The sequence below is a fragment of the Syngnathus acus genome, chromosome 12 (assembly GCF_901709675.1).
Source record: "Syngnathus acus chromosome 12, fSynAcu1.2, whole genome shotgun sequence".
NCBI classification, from domain to species: Eukaryota; Metazoa; Chordata; class Actinopteri; order Syngnathiformes; family Syngnathidae; genus Syngnathus; species Syngnathus acus.
Window position 1 is genome coordinate 6,967,442 of NC_051097.1, and position 23,781 is coordinate 6,991,222.

The 23,781-nt window shown below is 43.3% G+C and overlaps 2 protein-coding genes across 4 annotated transcripts; one reads left to right on the top strand and one right to left on the bottom strand.

Annotated features, from left to right (window-relative positions):
- Nucleotides 1-1,236: 1,236 nt before the first annotated feature.
- Nucleotides 1,237-10,615, top strand: LOC119131281 (AF4/FMR2 family member 1-like). Of its 3 annotated transcripts, none has more exons than XM_037265580.1 (19): nucleotides 1,237-1,460; nucleotides 3,870-3,990; nucleotides 4,482-5,213; nucleotides 5,351-5,392; nucleotides 5,487-5,558; nucleotides 5,753-5,789; nucleotides 6,036-6,096; nucleotides 6,401-6,536; nucleotides 6,712-7,467; nucleotides 7,584-7,675; nucleotides 7,918-8,119; nucleotides 8,198-8,268; nucleotides 8,332-8,395; nucleotides 8,482-8,618; nucleotides 8,838-8,909; nucleotides 9,116-9,209; nucleotides 9,283-9,317; nucleotides 9,380-9,561; nucleotides 9,779-10,615. In XM_037265580.1, the coding sequence occupies exons 1-19, from the start codon at nucleotides 1,444-1,446 to the stop codon at nucleotides 9,901-9,903; spliced, it is 3,048 nt and encodes a 1,015-aa protein (XP_037121475.1). In that variant the 5' UTR covers nucleotides 1,237-1,443; the 3' UTR covers nucleotides 9,904-10,615. The 3 variants fall into 3 exon arrangements, with proteins under 3 accessions (XP_037121475.1, XP_037121476.1, XP_037121477.1); XM_037265581.1 differs by having other exon boundaries at nucleotides 8,201-8,268; XM_037265582.1 differs by having other exon boundaries at nucleotides 6,036-6,093.
- Nucleotides 10,616-10,959: 344 nt separating this feature from the next.
- On the bottom strand, nucleotides 10,960-15,157 carry LOC119131665 (macrophage mannose receptor 1-like). Its single transcript, XM_037266299.1, has 17 exons — nucleotides 14,978-15,157; nucleotides 14,701-14,878; nucleotides 14,412-14,636; nucleotides 14,156-14,325; nucleotides 13,978-14,065; nucleotides 13,822-13,878; nucleotides 13,626-13,745; nucleotides 13,421-13,558; nucleotides 13,195-13,349; nucleotides 13,029-13,128; nucleotides 12,699-12,934; nucleotides 12,433-12,616; nucleotides 12,114-12,362; nucleotides 11,643-11,825; nucleotides 11,502-11,561; nucleotides 11,239-11,375; nucleotides 10,960-11,161 (listed from the first exon to the last, which is right to left on the bottom strand). Exons 1-17 carry the CDS (start codon nucleotides 15,155-15,157, stop codon nucleotides 11,132-11,134), a joined length of 2,490 nt encoding a protein of 829 aa, XP_037122194.1. The 3' UTR covers nucleotides 10,960-11,131.
- Nucleotides 15,158-23,781: the final 8,624 nt, after the last annotated feature.

The window sequence follows — 23,781 nt, forward strand, 5'->3', positions numbered from 1 at the left end:
ACGAGTAACGGTAATGCAGTTAAAATACAATTTAAAAATAAAATAAAAAGAAACTAAGTCAAAGAAAATAAAGGGATCCACAAAAAAAGAAAAAAAGAAACAAGGAACCATCTTTTAAAAAATGAATTAAATATTTCTCAAAATGTGTTTCAGGTTTTGGAACAAGAATAGTGTATAAAATCATTTAATGATTTTCTGGGTAATTTACAAAGAGGTAGAAAGAGTTTGAAGTCAATTATTATTTTAATTAAAAAGTGGACGTGTTGTGAAAATTGCGCCGTCTTGTGGTAAACGTGTAACACTGCCGTTACGACCCTTTGATGTTTGAGTGAATATAAAGGCTAGTCGCTTTAAAATGCAATAATCCACATGTTTATGAAAGAATAATTTAAAAAAAAGATATAGGATAAACAGTTTGGAAATGGATGCATATAGGAATTTGGGTTGCAACTAGTGATTATTTATGGTATTCAAAATAATCTGACTATTATTTTGTCAAATAATCTGGTTATATATCAAATTACTCACATCATTTCTTCGACCTTGCAGAACACACATGAATTAAGATTCTGTTATTGCTTTAGTCTGCAACATGTCAGAAAATAGGCACCCACACAAATGTATTATTGTTTTTCAAAGTTAAAGCAGGAGTTTAATTGAATACATACAGTACTTTTAGATGAATGCTGAGGGTTTTTGATTAATTAGTTAGGTAAATGGTAGAAATCGATTGATAATTGTCTACATTGATGACCTCAGTGAGGTCACTTTATCATCACATCATCAGTTCAAGATGAGGTGGATTTTACAAGGTCTGAAAAAATTGGGCAAGGATGATTTTCAAAATCTCCAAATCAAGGCTTATGGTGAACGACTGTCAGCATCCATATAATTAAAATTTTTGTGTCACATCTAAGTACCAACTCTCAGGTATCCAGTATTAAGTAATGTATACTTTTAAAATTGTTTCAAAACTGTGAACCTGGAGGCCCAAAACAAATTCGGATGTACCATGTCGGTCATACAGGGGCAATTGAGTAAAGTTTGGGCAATGTATGTGACGAGTAAAAAATAATGACAGTAAATAAAACACATTTTGGTAGTTCTGTTGCGGACTTGTCAGGTTAATTTGTGTGCAAACTAGAAACATGGCATTGTTATGGATATTTAGTAACAACTTTGAATGTGTAAACACTAAGTGACCCCTTCGAGTAGAAAAGTCCACTGGGCAGCAAATGGACGAGCCAAACATTCGCAGCGAGGGGGCAGAGACTAGCGAACGAGAGCTAAAGGTGGCGTGACAGCCCCGTTTATTGGAGCTTTTTCTCTCGGGTACACGATGTGACAATGCGGCCGAATGAGACGAGCTCGGCGGCGAAAGTCAGCAGCACACGACGGCCAACTTCGCTTGTTTGACAAGCGGGAAAGAGAGTGCCATACGCCATGGCAACTCAGCCGAGGTAGGCGCACCCAAAGGCGGCTAGCGTGCTAGCAGCTTGACGGGGAGGGGGGGCTGGTTGTCTCTCACATGTCAGGAGCTCATTGAGGCTGTCAAAATGTCAAGACACGCTGTTGTTCGCGTTTCGTTTAAAATAAATAAACTTTTTGAAAAGTCTTTACTTCCCACCCCGTGTTTTTAGAAAAAGAATCAAGTCGGATAGGTGAATGACGTTTTGATTTTAACCACCTGGGGTACTCAGACTCAGATTGCTGAAGCGAGTTAATGAAATACATATTTATTTATCATTTTTAAAATGATCCTTATTTGAGGAATTTGACGTTGAGTCTCGTTATTTTTGTACATTAAAAACTTTCATAAAAACGTTTTTATTATAGTTCCTAACTTTTGGTGACACCTACTAATGACGTTTGCAGCAAAGTAACTTTAGGACCTCAACCTTTTTTCAAATAGTTGAAAGGGTGGGCAACATAAATCCCTCAAACTAGTAAGTTTTTGTCGACATGATTGAAAATTGCACTTGGATGAGAATCCGAACCTTCTTATGGGTTCTACTTGGTACAGCCAGCCTGTCGTGAGAAGCAATGAAATCTAAGACGAGCATACTGCCCAGTTCATATTTCTGCACGATGATGATGATGATGAAAATAGTTTGATTCTGTAATGGGACATTTACATCTTTGTTCAGCGTTAATCTTAATTTAATTTTTCGTTTGCTTTAAAAAGTTACCGGGAACCTCTGCTTGTTGCTCATTATTTGAACGGATTGATCATTGTTCTTTTTAAGGATCCATATCGAACCCCAGAGATGCCATGGGAATGTATTTATTTTTTAACATTACGGCCACGATGTAGATATGACGTGTGCACAAAATACTAATTTGTGGCAATAAATTAGGTAAAAAGGTTGTATTAAACAAAAAAATAGTAAACATATAGTCTTGGGCAGTTGGGTAAGCAAATGTAATGCACTTTCTCAAGAAATGGTAAGTATGCTCCATTTATTCACCTAGTGAAGTTATCCATGGCAACGATAATAACCAATGAGTACAGTACACCTATTTTGTGGCCACAAAATAGCATTTTGTGCGTGCTTTTTATAGCTATAATGTAAATGCAAACATTTGTTTTCCCATATTATGACTAGTGCACCGTAGATACACGGGACAAAAATAAACATGCCTGCTAACGTTGGCTCACTCTGACACTGCAGTATTATACTCCGCAGTCTCCACTTTGCCGCAGCTGCCCTCAGTCAGCTCTTGAATATGTTGTCTCCTTGAAGGACTGTATGTACGGTCAATTTAGTTGTAATGTTATGAAAGTAGTCAAAATCCCGTGTCCCAGTTTGAGAACCACTGCTCCAAAAAGTTAACATCTATGATTTCACCATCACTGACTATATGGAATTGCTACAAAACCAGTCCCGGTGCGCCTGTCCAACAGAGTTAGCGAGGGAAGATGGATAATTGAGCCGAGGCTTTAAACTCTACAAATTCCCGGAGGCTCAGATGCTCTGTACGCTGTTGTCTTTGGCCAGAAGCCGCACGCTATCCCTCTTCCACTGTCAAGCATTTGGCCGTGGGCCTCCTATATGCTTCAGTCCTTATGCTTGAATTCTCCTCATGGACCATTCCCATTCGAATTGGAAACAGATGAAAGAGGAAGCGGCCACACCCATTCCTTGATAAAGAAATATTTTTTTGTTCCTTGCTAGTAGACGGTGACCACCTGATGAGATATCGCAACCTTGATGCATTTATTGTTTATATATTACAGATCCAGCTGAGATAAGTGACAGCATAGCAATCTAAATATACAATTATTAAAAAGTTTTGAAAATCATAACTGATCACTAAATTTGGGTCAATCGCTTTCACACATTACTCGCAGTACTGGCTTTTCACACAGCCGCCATTCCACCTCAGAAGCTGTTGGTTGACTTAGCTCCCCATTATATGTTGATATCTTTTCCACAGAACAAATCTGGAAAAATCCTGGGCTTTCATGTTTTTGGAAGATTGTAAGTTGACTGTAGGCTCCCCCGGGAGTGATCCTCACAACTCGCTCCATCATTCTCTTGGCTTTCTACCAAAACTGTTGCAGTTGCCATGGAATTAAACCCATTGGGGTTGGACATCAACAACACCCGAAAATGTTGACATATGTTCAATGTCCCCCAAGAATATTCTTCATGACACCTGCAGTCATGCAGGTTTATAATTAACAGCAGTAAGCGACATCTGTCAAAGTATTGGGTCCCAACCAGTCCCTTGGGTGGAACCGGTCTACGACAAGAGACCAATCCCTCAGTACTCCCACAACCTTCTCCTCGCCAAACAGTTTATTCTCGTGAATGCATCTTGACTGTATTTGTGTTCTAATAGTCTTTCCCGGTGATGCTCCACAGCGTATATGATGAAGAAAGGAATCGTCTCCGCCTTCGAGCCTGGGAACAGAGGAACCAAGAAACCAGCCAAGCCAAAGAACTGGGCACTGAGAATGTGCCGCTTTTCGGGCAGCCGTACAAAGTATGTGCTACTTTTACATTACGATGCTTTTTCGATATTGTCACAGTTATTACGGTCTAAAATGTTTACTTGAAACGTCAATAAGTTTTCAATGTACTTCAAATAATAAAAAAAAAATGATTATGATGCGGCAGCTGAACAAGTGACACTCATTGTCCAGATGAACCCAGATCAGTGTAGAAACCGGCCACATAACATGTTGAATCTGGCAAAAATCAATGATTTCCTTCTAGGTTCTAAACAAACAAACAAAATCAGTTTGTTTTTTGGGATGTTTATTGAAGATATCATTGCCAACTGTAGCGCTTTGAATCAATGGTGCCCAGCTAAAACGTTCCAATGCGAAGCTTATTCCACAATTCACACATGAATACTGTGATATACTTGTTTACAGTGCTTCTGGAGTAAGACTTCCAAACTACACTTCTGAATCTCAGACTGGCAAATGACAGAGTGATCCGAAACGAACCTTTTCCTTCTTTGCGTTTCAGACAAACAAAGGTGATGAGCTGTCCAACAAGATCCAGAGAATGCTGGGAAGCTACGAAGATGTGAACAGTTCTACAGAGCCTTCAGCAGTTCCTACAAATTTCACACAGTCAGATGGAGGGCAGCCAAACTCCAGTAGGCCTAGCACACTTGTCGTCCAAGACCCGGCCCTTCATGTATCCAGCCAAAACCCCCTAAGTAATAGTTACCCTATTCAGACAATGAGGGACATCCCCACTTCATCCCCAAACCACAATGGAAGCTCACTCACCATGCCAAAGGCTTCAACGGATCACCAGAAGAAGGTTGAAACTATGTCGGATATCGAGGAGAATGCTAGCAGTCCTAAGGGAAGGTCCGCTCAGTCTCTGGACGTCAAGCCGATACCTTTCCTACATTCCAGTGAGGCCAAACGTCAGGAATCCACAGAAGCTCCCTCGGCTGTCATGGCGGACGTTTCTGCGTTTAACCTCAGGCAGTCACCAGCGGACGCTTCCCTGCATCAGGCGGGCAAGGGCGGCAACCCCCTGCTCTTGCAGAGCTTGCCACCGCTGTCCTCGTCCAAGCAACCCAGTGTTGCCGTGATGCAGAAGCCCACGGCGTACGTGAGGCCTATGGACGGTCAGGACCAACTGATCAGCGGCTCGCCGGAGTTGAAGCCTTCGCCCGAGCCACACGTAGCTCTGCCGGAGATCCACAAGGTCGAGCCTAAAATGTTGCCCCAGTATCTGGAGGTGAGAGCTACAATATTTGTTTTTTGACTTGATTCTTTGGCATGAACAGCAATTTTAGCTTTGTTCCCGATTGACATAGTTGACATGTAGATGCATTTTCACATTGAAAATTAAATATACTTTACTTACTTTTGTAGACAAAGACAAATGAAGCAGTGTGTGTGGAAGACATCTTGAAGGTATACTTTGTAAGGTCTTCTTTAAACCTGCTTCTGATGCTTGCTAAAAGCATATTGTTTTTTTTTTTTTTGCTCTGTTTTTGCATATTGGTAGGAAATGACTCATTCCTGGCCGCCTCTCCTGACAGCCATACATATCCCCAACTCTGATGCAGCCCCAATAAAGGTAACACTGATCATCTGGTAGGTTTGTGTTGCTCCCTGATTTTTTGTGCAACTTCACAGGCACATTTTCCTTCACCCAAAATCCCAAATGTGTGCCCTTTCTCGGGCTTTCAACTTTCTGCTTCCGCTGTATGATGTGTCAAAGTTTAGCAATCTCATGCATTGCATTTTTTGTGTGTGTGCGTCTCCTCGCAGGAAGCAGAGCAAGCCTCTTCATGTGCAGGACGACAACGTGAGTCAATAAAGCACCCCTTGTACAGTACAAAGCAGTCGAATAACAGTTCATATTTCAGTGCTTTGTGGACTATGCAAAGTAGAAACTGCCAGCTGTAACTGATACACATAAGCGAATTGCTTCTGTAAGGAAGTGTATATTAAAATACAAAAGGTGCTGTGGATTACATCATTTCAAAAATGTATACAATAAATCAAATATATTCAGGACGATTGCACATTTTTGCTTTTGTTTCTTTTTCAGAAAGCCACAACTGTTCTCCTGGACAGACTCAGTGTCTCAACATACAAAGCTCCAAACTGTTGTGAGTCCTAAATTCCGCTTTATACAAGTCTGGCCAAAGATGGTTATGAATATGTGCGAGCGGATTGAACTCGCGTGAACCCGCTGAATAATCCTTTATTTTTAAAATAATGTTCCGCTGTGATTAAATCAAACTGTGCACATGGTGGAATAAAAAGAAAAAACAAATCTCGTGAAGGACATGAAATTTTCATACAGCAATGTTCACACGTAAATACAGATAGTATATTGTAATCGGACTTTTTTTTTCATGCCGTAATAATTTACATTTTCGATCAGATGGTTAACTTCATGCTTTATTTTAGTTCACACAAAGAGGCTCATTCCAGCGGCGTGGAGTCGGCCAGCTCCAGTGACTCTGACAGCAGCTCCAGGTCGGAGTCGGATGGTGACAGCGTTGCCGATGAGCCTTGTGGACTGACAGCAAGCTGCAAATCTGAGGTAAACATTTTTTGAACGAGTGCTCGCACCACCTCCATTAATTTCTAAATGCCATGACTATGTATGATGTAGAATTGGATTCAAATGCATTTTATTTATAGAAACCAAATACTGCTGTAACGTGTCTGGTGAGAGTATATTTTTCTGAATTGCACTTTTTGCCATTTTTCACTAGCCTGATGCTGCGGCAGCATGTGGCAACTGGCAGTTGGGCAACTGGATCCAGTCCAGTCAACAAAACTCCGGCAACCAAAGCCAAGATGGCGCCAACGTTATCCGCGGCTCCAAAAAACTTCCTGTGGAGGCGACCCAGTCATCTGAGCATGGCGGAAACCCTCCACAAGTGCTTCCTTGCAACGAGAGTTCTCATGAAAGCTCTCTGAACGGCGGTTCTTTGAAACATCTGGCCGGCGTGCGCAAACCGCCGAAAGACTGTGTGAAATCTGAGGACACTTTATCGAGTAAAGCACCCCCTTTCTCAGACAGACCTAAGGTCAAAACGAAGTCAGAACGTTCCAAGAACACTAGCGGTGACTCTAAAAGTAAGAGGACTTTAAAATCAGCAGGCGTGCAAAAAACTGAATCTAAGCTCGAGTTGCACCAACCTGATGCTAGGTGTTCGTCGTGCCCTCATCAATGCTCTTGCCATATTCCTACCCACACCCCACTCGTCAAAACCAGCACGAGCAAAGCCGGCCCGGAAGTCGTCCGAGAGGAGAAAACCATTCCTAAAGAGTCCGCCACTAACAATAAGTCCTGCAAGAAGTTGGGCCGTGCCCCTAAATCCTCTAAGGACATCCCCACCAGGCCTGCTAGATGCCTACTGGTAAAGCTCGACCTCAGTCTGCTCTCCAGAGTCCCTCTGGCGACATCTGGGAATGCAGAAACCCCAAAACAAACCAAGGCCAGCAAGAAGACTCTACCTCAAACTGTGAGCTTATCACACACTACTCATAATAAGTTAGTGATGCTGGGATTTTGATGTCAATTTCAGGATGAACCTATTGTACCTGTAAAACAACTAAACTTGTGATTGACAACTTCCAGGTGGAGACGGATGACCAGGCTCATCCCAGAAAGAAGCGGAAGCTGGAGAAAAAGATGACAGCAGTCAACAAGGATTCTTCTGTCAAAGTGGAGTAGGTTACATAAAAAGCGAAATTCCCACCAAGCGTAGCATTACAGTTTAGTTCAGGTTGCCGTGGTGATGGGACAGTGCAATAGCAAATGTAGTTCGAGAGATTTGACCTACTTTCCTGTTGGTAAACGTTAGGAGGGAGGCATATATTTTTCTCAATTTTTTCTCAATTCTCAAACTGTCTTGGTGTTATTTGAAGCAGTATGTGGTAAAAGCAAACTCTTTTATCTTCTCAACTTTTAGAAGTTGCGCCACCCAACCAAGTGAGCAGCAGCACAAGAAGACCAAGAAAAAGCAGGTAGACTTGGAGAAGCCCCCAAAAGCCTCAGGGAAAGATTTGAAGGTGCACAAAAGATCGCGGGAGGAGCCTCGCAAGGATGCCCCCAAGAGCAAAGACTCCTCCAAGCATAAGAGCAGCCATGCAAAGAACACGCAAGCGGAGAAGGTAACATTCTGTTTGCACAGTGGTTCTCAAATTGGGGTTTGGGTGTCAGTAAGTTTGACCTCCATTTTGGGATGCCAGCAGAAGCAGTCATCCTTGCAGCACCTCAGAAAAGTTGAGACCTCCAGGCCCTTGCTCAGGGCTGAGGACAGGTGAGATGAAACATTGTTTGTCAAACTCTCGGTGAGGTTTCGTAATCCAGTGACCTCCTGCAGGCAGTATCCAGTGAAGCACTACATCAAGGAGGCCAAACGACTGAAGCACAAAGCAGATGCCGAGGTTTGACACTAAATCCTTTGAAAATTCTTACCAAACTGCCCAGTAGGAGGAATAAAGGTTTTTGCTACCCTCTCTCTTTCTTTTAGTCGGACAAACTCAGCAAAGCCTTCAACTATCTGGACGCCGCTATGTTTTTTGTGGAAAGCGGAATCGCCATAGAGAAAGACCCGCAGATTTCCATGTCTTCCTACACTATGTTTGCAGAGACAGTGGAGCTCCTCAAGTGAGAGAATAATTTCGGGAATATGTTCCAGATCCACATAATAGTGACCGCATAAAAACTTATTTGGATTTGACCTTTCCCACACAATTTAAACATATTTCCATTCACGTCTTCCATAGCGCAAGTGTGTGTGGGTATTGGTATGATGAGGGTTCACTGTACTCGCTTTGGGCTTATTATTTTTATTTTTTTCTCACCTAAAATATTGCTCTTCCGCAGGTTTGTGCTGAAGCTTAAAAACTTGGCGGACACATCAGCTCACTCCTCAGAAAAGGACTTTGCAGCATTATGGTAATTCTTTCCACCAAGTCGTATCATTTTGCTTCTTTCTAGAAATTGCAATTAAGCAGGTACTCTTTGTAGTACGCTTTTACCCTATTGGTCGGAGAGATTTGTCAACATTGCTTGGTGGAAATGTGCTTTACAGATGCTCATTTCTAATACTTTCAACTTTTGTAGTGATGAATTTTGAACCTCTCCCTCCTGGTGTGTTACAGTCTGAAGTGCCAGTCTCTCCTGCAGATGGCGATGTTTCGCCAAAAGCACAAAACTGCGCTCAAGTACTCCAAGACGCTCACAGACCACTTCAAAGTTAGTATTTCTCATCCCGTGGTGATTTCCTTAACTTTTACCAGTCTTCATATTTATTCAAATTATCTTCCAGAACCCCGCACTTGAGTCTTCAGTGAGCGCCACAAAGTAAGTTAGGATCACGCCGCGGCGCCGTCACACATTCCCTTCATGTTGTGTCTTTGTCGTAGGGGCCCGAGCACGCCGTCCCCTCTGACCAGCATCCCGTCCCCAGCCTGCGGAGCTGGCAGCACTGTGGCTGTTCCCATTGCTGTGGAGCAGGTGGCGCTCGCCTATGTCAACATCACTAAATTATTCCTGAATGCCCACGAAATGTGGGAGCAGGCGGACCAGATGGCTGTCAAAGGCAGCGGTACGGTGGTGCTAATTTTCTCCTAAAACATTTCGAACACAATGACCGTCTGCTTCTCAAATTTTATTGGCCCAATTAGGACCAAGAGAGAATTTTTTGAAGTAATTATTCATGACCGGTTGAATTGAAACAGCGTAACCAAATGCAATTGAATTGATTCAAATGAAAAACCCCAGTGTGTAAAGTTGGAACCACTCAAGTACATTTGTCTTTGAAGGTCTCGTGGCAGAGCTGGATGCTGTGATCGGCCCGCTGAGCTTGACCTCTGGCGTGAGCGCCATGGTGCGCTACACAAAACAGGGAGTGGCGTGGCTCCGACTGGACAGCTCAAAAGCTAAATGAATGTCTGCTGAAGGTACCTGAAGCTTGGGATCCAATTGGGGTATGTACGTAAGTCATGTGCTGAAGACAGACTCTAGAAATATGGCTTATGTGGATTTGCCATTGAGTTAAAAAACAAACAAAAAAACATGCACTTGTTAAAGCAGGGTGGAATGCCCCAAAATCAGGCCAAGTCATAGAATTAGGTTAAAGTGCCTTTATTCTCTCGGCATTCTCCTAGTGACGAGGACTTTTTCTCGAGCCAATCATATTTGTCAGCACACTTTATTTTTTTAATTTATTGTTGTTATACTTTTTGTACATGAGCACTTTTCCATGGATCAGTATGTGAAAGGAATCCATCCCAGATCCAGGTTTGTCACTTGTTTTTTTAGGTACACAAAAAAAGTGGCTAGTTGGAATAATTTTAGGATTGAGTCTCACATTTCTCTGCATTTCAGTTAACAAGGACAAGTGAAGTAATTCAACTTTTTTCACACAACACCAATTGCTAGCCTTGGGTATATCGAAATCTTTAATTATGAAGCTTTTGTTGACTTATTACAAACTGAATTTGTTTGGATGTGCTTATTAAAATTGTTAAAAGATGTTAAAAGAAAAGAAAAAAAACAACCCCACTTGGTTTCGATCGTCAATTCCGTTGTTGTGTGTAGTTAAACGACGAAAGCAAAAAATGAAGATTGAAAATATTTATTTACCCCCAGAAGAAGTTTAAAAAAATGTGTGTGTCATCATAGCCTTCGGGTATTATCTCCCCTCCCATTAATTGAGTTTATCTAGGCCCCGTCCAACCTGCAGTAGATGTTAACGACTGACTCGGGAGTGAATTTACACTTCCTGGTCTGCTGATAATCATGATTATGAGCATGTACTGGAACATTTTTTTCTCCCAATTTGTGGAATGTGTCTGTTTTCTGTTTCCGTGTTCAGAGGAAAAATAAACACTGGAAATGAATTTGTCATTAACATTTTTTTTCCCCGATCCAAACTAATAAAATTTAGGTATTATGTACAGCCGATTTGATATAAATTGATATCTTGGCTTATGACTGTAATTGTGCAGTGACTGAGCTGAGGATATTGTTTGTTCTCTCCCGTCATCTCGCATTCTATTTAAGCTCTTTCAACACAACTTGGAAAACTATGTTGGTGGACTTGAAAGTTGAGGTCCTGCTCTATGTCTAAAATATGAAACGGATAATTGTCACATTGTCAAAAGTTATGTGCGCTACTCATAGTTGGGGTTGCTGAATACAGGCTGCAATAGAAAAAAAGAATTGTTAGACTTCCTTCACCCAACAAAAAAACTCAAGTTTTCAGGAATAGATAACTCACCATGTTGACGTTAGTACTCGTCCGTGTCGAGAATCCTTGACAGGACAATTTGTTGCCTCGCACGGCAATTAGGTAGTAGAGCAGTCCACTTAGCAGGATGAAAATGACCACTACCACAATAATGATCACGTCTCTGTCTGCAAGAGCAGCGGAAAAAAATCCCGGAGATTCAAATGATAATACGGTGGTACCTTGATTTACTTTCTAAATTACACCCACAGTAAATGAGATTGTCACAAACAAATGATATTCTGCTAACTCACTGAAAACATTTGGTCCATCTGTGGGGAAAATGGGGTTTCCGCCATCATCGGTTGTGTAGTCTGACAAAAAGACAACAAAAAACAGTTTGAGTGTTTCTCAGGAAGAGCGTAACGATACTATCGACCTGTCGGAATGCTTACATTGTCTGTGACGGCACACGAAGCCTCTTTTCTGTAGGCAGTCGTTGTCATTCCAGCGTCCGTCAGGGTACATCTCCACGCAGTTCTCCTCAGCCACTTGGCCTGGGTGAAAAGCTTCATTGGGCTCACCTGGAGCCCAATTGAGGAAACCCAGAGAGGTTTTGTCCGTCCAGCCCCAGCCAACTGAAAACCCCACAATACAAAATGTGAGCACAAACCTATGGTAGGAAGTCACAATATAAAAAATTAAAAAAAGATATATATATTTTTTTACTGAACTACTTAATTTTCTGATGACTTGTTGCTTTTACTCCCCATATTTGCAATCAGGTGTTGTACAAAGGTGACAGTAAAATGAATAACAAAATATTTCATAGTCTAATTTTACTCAAGTGCTGTAAATGAATCAGTCCTTTTACTTTGATTGTAATTTTGGATAATCTGTACTATGTTAAAACTCAGTTGGCTCACAGTTGCGGTCCCTGGTGAGGCCGATCCAGAGGTTGTGATATTTGGTGTGGTTGAGATTCCTGATAAACTCCAACTCTGCCCTGCTATGGAAGGACGCCAGCTCGGCCTTAAATTCTGTGCAGTAATGTCGTGAGTCGGGCCAGGAGAAGCCCTTCTGCTCATTGTAAACCCAGTAACAGTAGCCACCGTATGGAATCCAGAATGGGAAGCACTTCCCGTCACCTGGGGTAGGAGTCACCGGTGGTTTCTCTGAAGAAAGATTCGTAAGATTTAGTGAAATATGCAAACAATCCTGATGAGTGTCAAAAGGGGTAGATACCTGAAGAGATCTTGCAGATGTAGGGTTTGGCTAGGTCACACTTGGTGTCATTCCAGGTGCCGTGGAACCACGGTGAGCCTCGCATGCTTACACAGCCCTCGTCCTTTAGGTTGCCGGGTTCTCCGGGACCCCACTGAGTGAAGAATACTGGCCAGCCGTCTGTCCAGGCAAATGAGCCGTCATCCTGAAAGACAAAATCAGATGAGGCTGGAGTGTTACCCCAAAACTATGTGTGGATACATGTGGTCAATGCACTCTGTGTGCACCTTGAGCCTCAGTCCGATCCAGGCATCAGCTTTTCCCTGCAGGACCACCCCGGCGACAAAGGCTTGGTCATAGCTCATGTCGATGCTAACCAGGTTGGCACCATGCTGCTTGCAAGCCTTCTGAGCTTCATCCCAGGTCGCTGGCTCGTCCACCAGCTTATAGCAGTTGAGGTACCAGGATATGTAGCCGGCGGGACACGGACTGCTTGTTGGTGGAGGTGGCGCGATACTGCTCGCTGAGGTGGAACCCAGAGAACAAACTGAGTTTGATCCGCTCTATGTTTCAACTGTGCAATCATGATTGAGTGACTCTATGCTGGGACTACTGACATTTCTTCCGGAAGCAGACAAAACTGTACTCGTTGTGACAAGCATCGTCATTCCACTTGCCGCTCACAACTTCACTGTGAGTCATGGCCACGCAGTGTTCCTGTTTGCAAAAGCAGGATTTTGTCAATATAAAGCCATCGTGACGACAGTTTTTTTTTTTTTTTACCGTGCCCCCTGCATTGTTGGGCTCCTTGCCGTTCCAGTTGGTGTAGAGAACTGGGCTCACACCATCGCTCCAGGCGTACTGATTCTCCACCACAATGTCAGACAGGCCGATCCATGTGGGAAGCACCATGTCTTTTAAGTAACTGGACACAAAGTCTAAGAAGAGATGGGGAAATTTCTTTCGTGTGGAGCCATCACCGAGAAATCCTCATAGGCAACGTTCATACCATTTTCATACTGGTTGTCAATAACGGCCAGCTCTCCTCCTTGGTCTTTGCACCAACTCCGTGCGTACGTCCAGTTGGCTTTAATATCGTTTTTGTTTCCCTTGAACAGGAAACATTTGTCTTTGAAACGCATCCACCCTAAGAGAACACAATACAATACAATTTATGCATCTACTTTTCAGCCTATTCATGAAATGTGCATTACCAGCGGGGCAATAGCCCTCCCAGGGCTGCGTAGGGGGAGGAGGGGTGTGGTCACTTCCGGGAAACTTCTTGCAGACGTAACCAGCTCCGGCTTGACCGCAGTTCACGTCATTCCAACCACCTTAAGCGTGACGGGGTTTAGATACATCAGCTCTTAAGTATGTCTGCCAACTCTCCAGCGAGAGGAACTCCATTACCTTGATGTCTGTTCATCTGAACACATTGTTCCTCCCCATTAGCGTTGTTGGGCTCACCTGGACTCCAGTGAGTGTATGTGACAGGGGAATGGTCTTGCCACCTTCATGAATTAAAAAGAACTGTTGGATCCATCAAGTGACACATTTTAAATTGACAGTGAGGGATGACGCACGCATATTGGCCATCTGTGATCCCTAACATCCTCAGTCCAATCCAAGCAACAGAAATCTGACCCGTTCCCACCTGAAGAGCGAAATCGCACAGGATCAGCCATTTCAACTCGGAGATAAAAATTGACATTTTCCTTTTTAAGAACAAGGGAAAAAGTCCTACCATGCTGTTGACGTATGCCTGTTCGTCCTTGTTGAGAATGGAGACGAGCCTGGCTTTCTCGGCCCAGCAGCGGTGCATAGCCATGTGGAAGTTCACGATGTCCGTGTCGTTGTAGTAGTAGCAAATGTTGTTGTTCTTCCTCCAGCCGGGGTTGCTGCCACAATCAGGAGCTGCATAAAGGCAAATCAGGAGACTGTTTTGACCAAGCAAAAAAGTGACCTGAAGTCAAGTAGAATGACGAGGAGGGTTTGTTTACCCGGTACCGGCGGTGGGGGCACCGGAGGGTAGAGGGGGTTCTGTCCTTTGGCGATCATACATATCCAGTCTTGGTGGGCATCACAGTTGAGATCGTTCCACCAGGAGTAGGTTCCGTTAGTGCTGCTAACCATCTCCACGCAGTCCTCACGACCTTCGTGGTTGTTTGGCTCGCCGGGACCCCAGTTGGTGTGCGAGACTGGTGAACCGTCACTCCAGGAATAGCCTACCAGTAAGAGCAGTTGCTCAAGTCTTTTCTGGATTTCCTGGGACCATCACCTTATACGTACCTCCTTCTGTGGGGTTGTTCTTCAGGCCAATCCACTTGCTGCTCCCTTTGCCATACAGGGACAAGAACTCCTCCTCTTCCTGACTGTGAATGCTGACCAGGTTGGCCCCTCTTGCCACACAGTCTTCATGTGCCGCCCCCCAGCTCTTCTTCATGGACCAGTCCACATTGTGGAAGAGCTGCAAGCCGTCATGGCACATAGCGTGTTGCCAATTGATTTATCAACCAGAGTGGGATGGACCAATTTAAATTCTTCTGTGCAAGTGCGACAACCGTACCCTGTAACAATTCCTGAAAATGGGCTTGGAGATCCAGCTCTTAGCGCAGCCCTGTACAGGAGGAGGGGTTGGGGCCTTGGTGGGTGGGCTGATGTCTGGCCGAAGTTTCTCACAGATAAAGGCAAATTTCTCTGAGCACTGCTTGTCATCCCAGAAGCCACCGACTTGCCCAGTCGTCATGGCCACGCAAGTGCCATCCCCGTTATCTAGTGACGATATCAACCGATCCTGTTTTAATTTTTCTATTTTTTTTTATTGGCGGATCAGTTCTGTACCTGGCTGGTTCCTGTCCCAGTGAGTGAAGGTTAGTGGATAACCGTTGTCCCAGATATACTGTACCCCTCCGCCGGTACCCCCTTTAGCACGCAAGCCAATCCACCACAAACCTGTTTGTCCTGACAGCACCACCGTAAAATGTGCTTGCTCGTATCTGCAATGAAAGATTATTTGAAGTGTCTTTAACTTCGAGATAGTGTGGCCTTATCGTCTCAAGATGGTTCCACTAAAAATTGTTAAATTCATTGGAGATATTATTATTATTATTGCACCACTCACATGTCTCCAATGTGCAGCAAAAATCCATCCTGCTCTTTACAGAAAGCCTTCGCGTCCGACCAACTCCGGCCTGTCTCCTCCGTCCAGTAGCAACTGTAGCCATAGGCCTCCCAGCCCTGACACGTAACACCCAAGTGATGGACATCTTACAGTACAATAATCAGTTAAAAAAAAAAAAAATAGGAAGTTCTCTTGTCCCACCTGCGGGCAGCCGTAGACAGTGGGCTTCACTGAGGGAAGCTGGTAATGTGCCTTGGGCATTTTACACATGAAGCTATTGAGTTCTGTACAAGAGACGTCGTTCCATCTTCCAGTCTGGAAGAGAAATGGAATTAATTTCAATAGATTTTGCACGTGCTGTTATATGGTTGTAGATGAGTGGATCGTTGCAATGTTGTTCTACCTGATGTGACATCTCCACACAATGGTCACTGAAACCTTCATGGTTGTTGGGTTCTCCTGGGGCCCAGTAAGTGAAGGTCACCATGTGGTGGTCTGACCAAACAAACATGCCGGAAAATACTAAGTCGTTCAGTCCTGTCCACATGTCACTAGTGGCTGCAGAGGAGAAACATAAAAGTGGAATATTTGTTCTTTAGTTGTTATTGGGACGACTCGGCCTTAAATGTTGCTGCGTACCAAAGTAGAGATAACTTTCCAGCCAGCTCTGTTCCATCATGGAGCGGATAGACACAAGTTCAGCACCAAGATTCCTACAGGTGTCTTGAGCACCGGCCCATGTCTTTTTGTCCTCAAAAGGTTTGTAACAGAATTCCCCAAACTCGTACCAGTCAGCTCCCGAACATCTTAGCTCTGAAGATGAGTTCCCATGTGAATGTAGCAATCATGACCAGTTGACGTTTTAACACGAAGACGTACTTACCTCCATCGGCAAAAGTATAAGACACAGGATATTTGCTGTTATATCTGCAGATGTTTTAGCGATAATTAGCTCTTAATTGGACTTAGCAGTATCATAGCCACTCACTGTCTCGAGGTGATCCCATTCCTGGTCGAGCCAGCATAGAAATTCTGTCCCGGAGCTTTTAGCAAAGTACAATCTCCTCCAACTTCATTCAATACGACGCCAGCGTGGATAGCAGCTGCACAGATGTTTGAGTCCTGTCCGAAAGAACCGGAAATTCTTGCTCAAATATATACTTAATTTTGGTAGTTATTACAATCACATACCGCTCGATAGACGGACGTTCCATAGACCCTGTAGCTAGATTTGGAGCAACCGGCTGGACAGTGGACCCTGAGGAAGACATGGTTGTATCAGAGTAGAGGCCGGGAGATGAAAACATCAATTCCCACTCACGTCTTTTTATCATCGGTGAAGTTCAAGTTCAGCTTGCTGGCACAGGTGATGGCATCTGTCGGATAGAAGTTTGAATTCAAAGCATGTTTTTATTTCCGCCGCACTCGTAATGATGTAGTGTCTTACTTACAGTCAGGCGTGCATCCCAACACCTCAAAGCGAAGACCGACTTGACCATTATACTCCAGAGGCAGAATCCGAATGTATTGAGCAGAAACAGGCGTGCCGAGCAACTGTGTGTCAGCAGTGTTTCTGTCTGTTGATCCCGGCAAAAACTACAAATGGAACATCTCAAAGTTTGCATTTCACAATTGCAGACTGGACGACACGGTTGGAGTCATATTGACTAGCTGCCTGTTCACCTGCCCATCAGCTGTGTAGTCAGTCCAGACTCTCCCATCAATACTATGCTGCATCTTAAATTTGGTGACCCAATGGTCACTGTTAGGACATCCCTGTACCACGATTCCGGTCACCTTTCTTTTCTGGCCAAGGTTTGCCTGGATCCAACTGCTGCTGGCTGCAGCAGGGCGACATTACATTGGCAACCAAAATATCCACTTGATACTTAAAAGCTTGATAGTTTTGTACGTACGATTTCCAAATGGCTTCCAACAAGAGTTTCCCTTCAGACGGGCTTTGTTGGGGGTAAAGCCACCCATTGAGGAGGAGGCTGAAAGCTGGGAGTCTGTGATGTTCCTGTCCTCAATACCCAGACCGTGAAGACACACTGAGAACATCCAAAAAGACACGGTTAAATGTCTGACCATCAGCCCTTAGCCAGCTCACTCTGGGTCTTCTATTTGATATTTTTCTTCAGCATTTATCTTAAAAGATGTGAAGCCCACCTTTCTGTTCACAGCTGTAGACGATCTCGAGATATTTAGAGACTGTGGGGCAGGGGTCCACTTCGGTGAAGGCATATGCAAAGCAAAATTGACGGTTGTCGCACACTTTCCTGTAGTGCGGGAGAACACCTTCCACTGTGCAGCTCTCTGCAAGAGATATCGGTTCATAAGATTATCATGAGCAAACTGAAGTAGTAAGGATTTTTGGATTTCCACAATATTGAGCTCAGTCATTGTGAAGTTTAGAAAACTGGATTAAAGACGGCACATGCAGATTCTTGGGTCTTACCATCTGACCCTTCCACATGTGGACAGATGTCAGCACTTTTTCGTCCGTAGAAAACCGACTGGATGTTGATGACGCTTTCTTGCGGACAGTGAAGGACAGCGGATGATCCCTGGCAAACGATTGCCGTCATGAAGCCTACAAGAGCACGATTGCGTTATTTTGTTTTGCATTTATTTTAATTTAACTTGAAGACGGCGTACCGTCATGAGGTGGTGGGGGTTCCGGTGTCTTTCCTGCAAAAAAAACCCAATGATGGATGTGAATGCTGCAACAACAATTGAAACATTCCATCTTACCTCTTCTCTTACAGATGTACCCTCTTTTGCTTTCACAGTTGTCATCATTCCAGTAGCCATCGTTGATGTATATTGAAAGACAGTCTTCGCCAAAGTAGTTATCAGGGTTACCTGTAAGGGTTTAAATATTGCATTTCTCAACATTGTAACCCATCAAGGTTTTAGATGTACCTGCGCCCCAGCGTATGTATCTGAACGGGGATCCATCAGTCCACTGCCAGCCGCCTTCAGTGATGGAGTCATGGCCGCCCATCCACAGGGTGATCCCGGTTGGGCTTGCCTGGATCACACCTACAGAGAATTAATTGAATGGATCAATTTTCAATACTGCTTGTCCTTACAGAGGTTGTAAATGAGTTGGACCCGACCCAGCTGACTTTGGTAGATTGGACTTGTTAATAGCCAATTGCAGGGCACATAAATAAATGAGGGTTAGTAAAACTACGTAATAGACGAACGAAAGACTTCACGTGGTTGTTGTACCTTGTATGAAGGCCTGTTCGTAGAGGTCGGTGATGCTGACCAAGTCTCCTCCTTGGTTGACGCAGTCGGCTCGTGCTTCAGCCCATGTCCTCATGGACAGATAGTTGAACAGGTAGCAAAAGTCATTAAAGGGGTCCGCCGTCCACGAGCCGCATTTTTCATTCCAGCCTGCAACAAACACGCCTCATTACAATTTTCTTACGTGTGTGTGTATGAGAGAGGAGTGATCATTCGGGTGTGAGATCAACCTGGTCCTGATGTTGGTGGCTGGGGAGGAGGCCCTTGACCCTTGGCTGCAGGAATGTGATAAATAAAAAACATGAGAGACATGCAAAGTAAGAGTTAGAAATGAGTTTCAGACCTTTTTTGCAGATGAATTCATTAGTGGTTGAGCAGGAGTCATCAGCCAATGTTCCTGGGTCCGTGTGCGTTGGACCTCGGAGGTGAACGCAGTCCTCGTTGTTCTGCCAGTTGTCGGGCTGTTTAGGTCCCCATAGGAGGAAGTCCTGTGCAATCATTTGGAATGTTGTTTTTGCTTGTTGTCTACACTAGAGATGGGGACTCACTCCACTTCAATTTGTTGATTTATGTTTGACTTACTGCAGCTGTTCCGTCAGTGTACACAAACTGGGTTTCAATCTTGATGTCATTAAGTCCCACCCATGCTTGTCCAGGCATGTGTGCTTCGGGGGGGAAAAAGAAAAGATCAGCTTTTGTAGAAGATAAAGCTTGAAAGGATGATTGGATTGTAGGATGCTTAGTCTTGGTGCTCACCAATCAAGAAGCTGAACTCTTCCGCTGAGTGGAAGCTGGCTAGATGACCTTGTTGTGTGACACAATAAGCCTCTGCATCGTGCCATGTTTTCACCAGGTCCCCCTCGAAATGGTAGCAAAAATCACCATACAGCAAATAGCCAGGGTCGCAGTGGGAAGCTAAAACCCGGGAGAAACACTTATTACAAAACCCTCAAAGAATTGAAGATGGAAAAATCGGTGAGACTGACTCGGTGCTGGAGTCGGTTTGGGGTTTTGTCCTCCGGTCATCTCACATATATAACCGAGCTTCTTGAAGCAGCTGCTTGTTTCCCATTTTCCTTCATAATTTCCTTTTGAGGGCAACAACATATATCGGTTGGTCATGTGATAGCTTATGTTAGGATGATTGTTAGGATGAAACGGATCGTACCTGTGAAGATCTGTCCACAGTCCCAGATGTTTGCAGTGTTTCTGGGCCAACCGGGACCATAGTTTGTGTAGTTAATGCTAGTTTTGTCAACCCAGTGAAATGTTCCATCCTGGTCCTTATCTGGAGCACCAATGATTAAGTGCACGACAAGTAAGATTCATTGACAGCCAGATGTAAATTTAAGTATGAATAGTTGTTTGTCGAGAATTTAAAATTACCATTCGACATCAGGACTGATACTAATCAAACTTGCATGCATGAATAAAATCATTTAAAACAATTTTTACTGGAAATCGCCCAAAACCTATTTTAGGTCCTAAGTTTGGAAGTGTCCACTATCCATCATGCCAAAAGATGTATGGATGAAGATAAGTCAAAAGCCTACCCGATAAACCAATCCAGATGTCGGGGATATCGACTTGGTGAAAGTCAGGAAGTTTTCCATTTATAAAGAATTGTTCCTCTTTGCTGTAGGAAACAAAACAAAATGTGCAGGGGAAAATTAGAGCACCATATTTCCCTAAAAAGTTACCCCTGAAGCTGAAATGGTGTCCAGAGCATACCTATTTATGATGAGCAAGTGAGCCCCCTCATTTGAGCATCTGGTGAAGGCCTCGTACCAGGTGGTCAGCAGGTCGCTGTTGCTGACTAGCCAGTAGCAGCTTCCGGAGAAACTTTCCCATCCGGCAGGGCAGATAGCTGCAGTTGGATGCAATGTTTGTGAGTTTCTCATTTTAAAGTGCAGATCATGACGGCGTCGCTTACTGTTCAGCGGACGTTTGCACATGTACGGTCTCTCGTATCGGCACAGGTGCGACTTCCACTTTCCAAACTCATCGGTCCGATCTTTAATGATGGCCGCACAGGAGCCCACTTGGTCGTTGCTGTTGGGAAAAGCAATTATCCTGTGGTGTGGTGTCTTCCCTTTCCTGATCTGACCATTAAACGGTCGGAGCGGAAGATTGGAAATTAACAATGCAGCAACGTGACTTTCGTACATCGTGGGTTCGTCCGCGGCCCAGTTGGTGTAGTTCAGTGAAACGGCATCGGACCAGTTCATGTGCACGTTTCCTTCTTCAAGCTGACATGAGATCTTATTGCATTTCTGCGGACACCAAGTTTGATTCTCAACCAAAATGCCTCATGGAGTTGTCATGGTTCCAAGCGGTTATGTTTTACCAGATTGGAAAGTCCTATCCAAAGGTCAATCCGATAAGGATCTAGAAGCCCGGTGACATACAGCTCCTCCCGCTCTGAGGTGATGGAGACGAGGTCGCCGCCCTCCATGACGCAATCGTGACGGGCGGCCGACCAGCTTTTGGCAGTTCCTGACTTCAGCTTGTAGCAGTTTGAGCTGTAGCGGTCCCACCCATTGTTCAGATCACAGTGTGGCCCCGGATTGTCTGAGAACACATTTTGGGGATTTTTTACATCTTTATATGAAGATGTTATATTTGTCCGTTTCTTGTGTCAGCGTAACATCCAAGCATGACAGTTGCATCGTAATGGAATGCAGACAACAAGGAAGTATGGACTCACAGTTAGCGTGCTTGCAGATATATTTCCTCTTGACACCGCAGTTCTCATCATTCCAGCGACCCGAGCTGCCGCCCATCACTTGACCGCAATCCTCACCCGGCTCGTCACCCCAGTTGTCAGGCTGACCTGGCAACCAGTACCTGGGGGAAAATCCCCAATATTTTTTTCTTAATTATTCTTTACAAAGTATATAATGGGACCATTCATCTCTTCAAGGTTCCCAAAACAAATCAACATTTTTTAATCCTCACTAGGGTCAAGGGTGTGATGACTTTGTGTCGAAGTTTACCCTGAACTGGCTACCAACCAATTGCAGGGTACATGCAAAAAAACAAAAGAAAACATCCAAACTCACACATGGTACCAGACTGGTCCAGTACATACATGGTCCAGTACTGGGCCACACGGCAAGATTGAAGAAAACAAGCATCATTATTTTTGCCTGTTTAGCAGAGCAGAAACGTCAAGATTGAGAATATAGGCCAAATCTTGACTTTTTATTCGAATCAATATCTAAATATACTAAATATCTTTTAAATTCAACCCAAAAAACTTCCTTATTGGTACATACGATATGTATTGTAAGAAGGGACTGCCATCTGTCCACTCCCACACTCCCTCTGTAATTTCATCCGTCAGGCCGATCCAGAAGATCTCTGTGCCGATTTGCGTCCTCACCCACAACTACAAAAAATTGTTTGTGACAATCAATACAAAACAAATGATTTCGTGCCAGAAAACTTGTGTAAAAGTACAGATAACTGATTTAAAAAATAAAAAAAAAAGGCTGATTCTTACAGCTATGTCAGATACAGACGCCTAAAAATTCTGTACAGAATGAAACAAAGTACTACTTGGCGGTTTGGTTGTAGTGCCTCACCCTCTCGTGGATGTCCTGAATGCTCATCAGGTTGCTATTCTGTGATAAACAGAATGTGTTAGCCTCCCACCACGTCTTTGTCTCATTGGAGAAGTAGTAACATTTGTGCTCGTTCTCGCGCCAGCCTGCCTGACACTGGCTCTGCCCTAGAAATACAACAAAAAACATTGACTAAACTTGACCTTGTGTAGGGTCATGTGGAAAATAGGAGCAATATTTTCTTTGTTTTCAACTACATTATATTATAAATAAATACAAATTTTATCTGGATTTTGTGCATGTAGATTTTAGTTCTCAAAAAGCCACACAAATTTCCCAGTGGAAAATTTAACTCGTTTAAGGTTTGAAAATAAGTTGACACAGGTGTTGTTGACATTGTTACTCATAAGGAGGTGGAAAAAGGTCGTAAAGTTTTATAAACCGTAAAAGTCCTATGATTTGAATTTCTCACGTGAAATGTTCGATAATGTTAATAATTAACATCTTATAAATATTACATCTCATGATCATCATTCAAAGATGAAATCAAAAACTCATGTACAGTACAAAGGGAGGTGTAAAATGGTCGTAAAAATATATAAACCACAAGTTTTATGACTTGAACGTCTCACGCGAAATGTTCGATAATGTTAAACGCCTTATAAATATCACATCACATGATGATGATCATCATTCAAAGATTAAATTAAAACCAGCAGCGAAATCTAAAAAAAGATGTATACGAAGTGACTATTTTTAGAACGTAAGAAAAGGATTAAAAACGAGAGGCAAACCTTAAAATAATTTATTTTTCAATCCCACTCCCAAAAACATGAGTTTAATCGCACTTTAGTATGATTATCAATTCCTGTTCATGGAAAAAATAATTCAGTTTACTATAATAGAAAACATTTGCATCAGACTGCATTTCATTTAATGTGAGAAAAAAAATCTTGAAGATGGCCGACCACCAAAATCAAAATAATTCAAGAGGGAACTCACCACAACTAAGAAGAGAGGCGAAGATGACGAGCAGTAGCGCAAATGATCTTTTTGTTCTCCATTTCATCTTTCACTTATTTTCTTGTTGTCCTTTATGCTTTCCTTTGTTGCATAAAGTGGCTGCTGCTGCTGTTTCTTCCGAGCTTGATGTGTTTTGAGTGTTATACGACAGCCAGACGCTTTATTTGTTCCACTTCACAAAGTCCAACAGACATTTTACAACACGCACATGACTTTGCATCATTAAATTGTCACTTTTTAACTTTACTAAAAAAAAAAATCCAGTTTTGAAAATACAAGTGTGAGCGCAAGCATGTTCAATCAAGTGTTTTGGAGGAAGACAACATCTAAAACATGCATATAATGGTCCATGAGGACTGGAGTTTGATATCAGCATCAGGACAAATATAATTACAAACAATCAAA

Coding starts and splice junctions, on each gene's coding strand:
- LOC119131281 (XM_037265580.1), top strand. Junction 7,468..7,583: donor AGAAGACTCTACCTCAAACT/GTGAGCTTATCA, acceptor GACAACTTCCAG/GTGGAGACGGATGACCAGGC. Junction 8,619..8,837: donor GAGACAGTGGAGCTCCTCAA/GTGAGAGAATAA, acceptor GCTCTTCCGCAG/GTTTGTGCTGAAGCTTAAAA.
- LOC119131665 (XM_037266299.1), bottom strand. CDS start 15,157: ATGACGACTGGGCAAGTCGGTGGCTTCTGGGATGACAAGCAGTGCTCA. Junction 14,637..14,700: donor GAACAACCCCACAGAAGGAG/GTACGTATAAGG, acceptor TCTTACTGGTAG/GCTATTCCTGGAGTGACGGT. Junction 11,162..11,238: donor CGAGTACTAACGTCAACATG/GTGAGTTATCTA, acceptor TTTCTATTGCAG/CCTGTATTCAGCAACCCCAA.